General features: G+C 40.9%; 1 protein-coding gene across 2 annotated transcripts in view; it reads left to right on the top strand.

Annotated features, from left to right (window-relative positions):
* Positions 1–3,804: 3,804 nt before the first annotated feature.
* The window catches only part of SELENOI (selenoprotein I), a 40,071-nt gene continuing 37,989 nt past the window's right edge, over positions 3,805–5,886 (top strand). The window contains exon 1 of one of the 2 annotated variants that reach the window (XM_039887624.1): positions 3,805–3,985. In XM_039887624.1, the coding sequence (XP_039743558.1) occupies positions 3,929–3,985 (57 nt within the window). In that variant the 5' untranslated portion in view covers positions 3,805–3,928. The remainder of the gene's footprint in view (positions 3,986–5,886) is intronic. The other variant, XM_039887623.1, reaches the window with a different exon arrangement.

Raw genomic sequence — 5,886 nt, 5'->3', positions numbered from 1 at the left:
AAAGACAAAAATAATCTCTACTCAAAAATGGGGTTTCTTGAATATGTTCAAATTGAAATAATAATAATAAAAAGAACAGTAGTTACATTTGGTTATATCCGCAGACCTGCTATTAGGTGAGGCAAAAGGAATAAGGGGAAAGGCATGACAGGGTGATGCCACTATGATTGCCCATCTGAATGATCTGAACTTGGTTTAACCTAGAGTTCTGCTTCCATTCTAACGTCGTGAGAATGGGGAAGAGGATGTGTACGGAGAAGTATTAATTCTTTCGCTGCTTGGAAAATACAGATGTTAGGTCACTACTAGAACTGCAAGAATGCTGAAAATAAGACTTTTCCCAATGTAAAACTTTGCTTGGGATTAATTAAAAAAAAATAATTTTCCTTTCCTTTAATAGTTATGCACATGAAAAATAGTTATGAAAGAGAAATAATCACTCATCTTCAAAACGAGACTGGCAAATATGTAGAGGGTCTAAATAAATTACTAGATTTGTGATTTTGTTCTCACCTCATGCCATACTGGGCCCCCGTGGGACCCGCTGTAACTTTACATTGCTTCTCTTGGTTTTGAATGACAACTGACATCACTATGTTAGGGTTCAAAAGTTAAGAGCACAAAAATGTCCAGAAAACCATTGGGAGACTGGTAGGATGACACATCACCAAAAAGCAGAGATACCTTCCTCCTTCACTGACATGGGAAGGAGGTAAAAAGCAGCATTAGTTTATGCTGAATCTCCAAATATTGCACAAACCTTTTCTGTGATAAAGAATTTGATTGATGACCTACTCAGATAGTCATACCTAGTAGGATTATGTTTGAAAAATGTGAAATACAGCAAAAACCAGGCAGACAAAACCCAACTTGAAAAGGTTTACTCTAGCCAGGGAATTCCATTTCTAAGAAACAATAAGCAACTTAATGACTTTGGTCAGTTCTTTTCTAGTTTTTTCCCTCCAGCCTTGATTAAAATCTGACTTGTGAATTTTCTTTTTTTAACATCTTTCTATGGTGCAGTAAAAAAACTATTCAACTAAAAGTTTGATGACCTTTTGATACTTTTATTCCAGTTTTACCATAAACACACTGGATGACTTTTGCAAGATAATGTAATTCTTCCATTGTTCTGTTCTGCACAATTAGGTCCATAATTTAGGGTTGTTAGAATGAACTACTGAGATGTCAAATTACTTTAGGAATAATAGAGTTTATGAACATAAGGTATTCTTATTCTAAAACGGAGATCTAATCAATATCTTTTTACAAGCTTCCTTGAGAAGCTTTGCCCATTTTTATGGCTTTAATGACTGACTTATATTGGAGTTATTAACTTTTCCCTTAACTAACTTATTTTCTAGATATCTCCACTTAGCTGACATGTCTTCAGACTAAATAGAGCAGATATTCCAGGAATAAAACTGTTTTATTATAAAGGTGATAATATAGTTTCTAACACAAATATTTTCTATGATGGCCATGCTGGAAGGCAAAAAGCCTGATCGTGAGTATATGAGATGTGGAAGAGAGAAACTTCAATGGATAATTACTGGAGGCAGACAAAGGAAGCAAGGCAATTACAGTCTTATAATTTTCTGAGTACAGGTCTTTTACCTTCATTAAATTTATTCCTAGGTATTTTTTTTGAGGTAATTGTAAATGAGATTGTTTTCTTAGTTTCTCTTTCTGATAGTTCATTATTGGTGTATAAAAATGCAACCAATTTCTGAATATTAATTTTGTATCCTGCCACTTTACTGAATTAACTTATCAGTTCTAATAGTTGTTTGGTGGAATTTTTAGGGTTCTCTGTATATAACAGCAGTTCCCAACCTTTTTGGCACCAGTGACTGGAATTTGTCTCCAGAACCTTTCCACTCCTATGAGAATCTAATGCCTGATAATCTGAGGTGGAGCTGAGGCGGTTGGGGAGTGGCTGCAAATATAGATAAAGCTTTGCTTGCTCACCCATCGCTCACCTTCTGCTTTGTGGCCCAGTTCCTAACAGGCCACAGACTGGTACTGGTCAGTTTTTGGCCCAGGGGTTGGGGACCCTGATATATAGTATCATGTCATCTGTGGTATTTCTTGAATAAATGAATAAATGTAAGGAACACAAGGGATCTCAAAATAATATCTTTCTTTAGGAAACCCAGAGAGATGGAGAGGCTTCCTTAGGTAGTGGCTTTCTGTACTAAAGATCTCATCTCATGGTGGTTGACCATTTCTGAACTGCGGAATTACAGGCTTCCCCTGCTATACAAAAGTAGAGCATTCCTATGAAATCTTTCATAAGCCAAAATGGCCTAAAGCAAAGAACCAATCGCCATTAATTTATATGGAAAAATTTCGTTTGTCACCAGACTCCCCAAATAACCAAATCACATCGAACAACACTTATAACCTAAAATAATGCTGAAATATAGTAAAAGCAGTGCCACTCACTGCTCCAGGCGCATGCTGCCTCTGCGACAGCTTGCTGCAAAGCAAATGCTAGATTTTGTTTTTGCTTTTTTTCCCCCTCTGTAAAAGGGACAACCCTTTTTGGATTCTTTCAGTTAGTGAAAACAGGTACAGTAGGTCCTCACTGGTTCTGTGTCAGGTTCTGTGAAAAATATAACAAAATCAATTTTACTATAAACTAATTGATATAAACACGTACGTTCCTATGGCATCTAATCAATGTTATAACTAAACATGATGAATGAAACGATATCATCTGAGGCCCTGTTGTGCAAATGTATATCTTTACTAAAAGCCAAGTGTTCTAAAGGAAACTGAAAATTGGGGAATACCTGTAATGATCCTGGGCAGGTTAGATAATCTGAATTTTGATTTAATAATCTGCAAAGTGGGGAAAATGCCTTCCACTTCATAGTGTTGTTATGAGGATTGGTAAAAATGTATATCAATTTCCCTCACACAGAAGGCGCTCAATAAATGGTAGCACCTATTACTATTATTAAATTTTATTATTAGGTTCATACCCACTAGCTGTTGATCTAGTGTTCTTTCTACAGTTAACTCCAGTTATGTAAACGCATTTCTTTCAAATGCATTTAAGGACCCCTAGAGACTCAGAGACCAGTGCTTTTTTTCTCGTCGGGAGACATTAGCAATCTGAATTTGGAACAGTTTGATAGAGCGGAGCGTGGTGAGGTGGTACAAGGTTCACAAACAACACTGACCTAAGGAATTTGTCTCCAGTACCTTTCCACTCTCCTTCACCTATTGCAAAAAGTATCTCACCGAACCGCTCACCGGCTTCTCCAGGTCAAATCACGCTTACTAAATTCCTATTGCGCGCAGCGCACCATGCCAGGAGCTGGAAGAGGGCGGGGCACAGTCCCTATTTCTGCTCTTTTACTTCTGCTCCTTTACGGCTTGCGGGAACTAAACCCTCTTCCCTGGGGTGGTGCTAAAGTGGTTCGCATGCGATCACTCTACCATAAAAATTAAAAGGGTAGCCCCAAATCTCCACACAGATTGGGTTAGCAAATAATCGCCGCCCTTAACCAGGGGAAAGGAGCAGAAGCAAAGCTCCCTGGGAGCCTGACCTTTTACTTCCCTTCTCGCCTTATCGCAACTCACCAATTTCAACTAGCGAATGAAGCGATGAGGAGACCTGGAAGGCAGGACTTAGTGCTGCCCCTTCCACGCTGATTGGACTGCGAAGGCAGTCGGGGGCGGATCGCATGAGCTGTCTGGCGACCCTCCCTCGGTGGGCGGGGAGTAGTGGGGACTGCGCTTGCGCGGTGGGAGGTGGCAAAGTGGCCGAGGCGGAAACGCATGCGCGTTGGGCGGAGCTCGGCTCTTCTCGTATTGCCAGCCCAGTTTTTCCCCATCCTTTCCTAGCGGGTGCTGGTGTTTCCGCACCTTGCCGTGGAGAGTCGCTGCCGAGTGGGCGCTTGGTGTTCGGGTGGTCATGGCTGGTTACGAATACGTGAGCCCGGAGCAGCTGGCTGGCTTTGATAAGTACAAGGTAGCTCGGGCCCCGCGGACGCCCCTCTCCCTCCTCGGTCCGGCCTCTCCCAGGCGGCTGAGGAGCCGGCGCGGTCCATGTCACCTTGTGCGGCATGGCTCCCGGCGGGCTGGCAGGCGTTTCTGCTGGGGTCCTGCCGAGTCCTGGGGCTTTGGGGTTGGGGTGCGTGGGAGCACCATAGGCCCGCCGCCCGGACTCGGCACCCTCCTGAGGGATCGCCTTTTCCTTCGGAGACCGCTCGGCAAGAGTGGAGCGAGAGAATTCCCTTCGCTTCTTTACTTCATTATTATTATTTTTTAAGCCTCCTGAGAGGTGATACAGTTCCTGACTGTGATCTCTTAATTGTCTTCATTTCAATGAAGTTTCTGCCCGCCTCTCGTATACAACTTAAGAGACAGAGATGGTCTTTTGGCAGATGAGGCCCGGGGAGAGGGAGTGAGTACTGAGGCCATACTACTAATACACTCCACTTCCACTCCCAGTAAAGAGGCTTCCTCAGCAGTAGCTCGTGGCTCTTGGGCTGCCAGTTAGTGTGAATGTGCACCGGACGGAACTGTGTAATGGAACAAGCGCGGGCTTTGGAGTACATATAAAACTTGAAACCAAACCTGATACCAAAACCTAATTTCTTTATTTGGCTTTGGGCCAAACAGTAGTCTCTACCGTGCAAAATGATTATAAAAATTTGAGAAGCACCTGGCACATATTGGGCTTCCAGTAAATACTTAACTTTTCCTACAAATCTGGTTCGCTTTCAGTGCTTTCTTATCACTGAATGACTTTTCTATCCATCCAGTTGTCCAAGGGTGAAATCTGGGTAGGAACCTTTCATTCTTGCTACCTGTGTCGCTTTCACTCCTGATTTCTCTGCCCCACCCAGCAGCCAGTGAATCATCAGATGATGATTGTTCTATCATTTTCAGCCTAAACTAGAAGAGTGGTTTCTTTACCACCCTCCCCACATACATTTTAAGTATTCTTTTTATTTTAGAATAGTTTTAGAATATTTTAATATAGATTTACAAAAAAAATTGTGAAGATGGTACAGAGTTCCCATATATTCCACACCCAGTTTTTCCTGTTATTTACATCTTACATTAATATGGTACATTTGTCACAATTAATGAACCAATATTTACACATTATTATTAACTGAAGTCCATACTTTATTCAGATTTCATTAATTTTTACCTAATGTTCTTTTTCTGTTCCCAGATCTCATCCAGGATCCCACATTACATTTAGTTCTCATATCTCTTTGGGCTTCTCTTGGCTGTGACAGTTACTCAGGCTTTTCTTGTTTTTGATGACCTTGATAGTTTTGAAGAGTTCTGGTCAGGTATTTTGTACAAATGTCCCTCAATTTGAGGTTCATCTGATGTTTTTCTCATGATTAGATGCGGGTTATGGGTTTTTGGAAGAAGGCCACAGAGGTGAAGTGTCATTTTCATTGTATTATGTGAAGAGTACATGCTCTCAGCATGACTTACCACTGTTGATGTTGACTTTGATCGTCTGCCTGACAAACCTGTTTGTCAGGTTTCTCCCTGTAAAGTTACTCTGTTTTGGAAGGAAGTTACTCTGCACAGTTAGCACTTAAGGAGTGGAGAGTTATGTTCTACCTCTTTGAGGGCAGAGTATAGACATAATTTATTTGGAATTCTGCATGGAAGATTCATCTGTTCTTCCCAATGTATCTTTATTTATTCAGTCATTTATTGATATCAGTATGAGTTTGTGGATATTTATTTTATACTTTGTGTTATAATTCAATACTACTTTATTTTATTGTTCACCTACTTTTGCTTTTGCTCTTCCAGTCTTTTTTCTATGTTTCATAGTGATCTTTTAAAAAAATAAGCAACTGGTCACATCACTTCTTTGCTTAAAACCCTCCACTG

Source organism: Pteropus medius, unplaced genomic scaffold (assembly GCF_902729225.1).
Source record: "Pteropus medius unplaced genomic scaffold, Ma_sr-lr_union100, whole genome shotgun sequence".
NCBI lineage: Eukaryota > Metazoa > Chordata > Mammalia > Chiroptera > Pteropodidae > Pteropus > Pteropus medius.
Note: the sequence above shows the minus strand (reverse complement) of the source record. Positions and strands in the feature narration are given on the sequence as shown.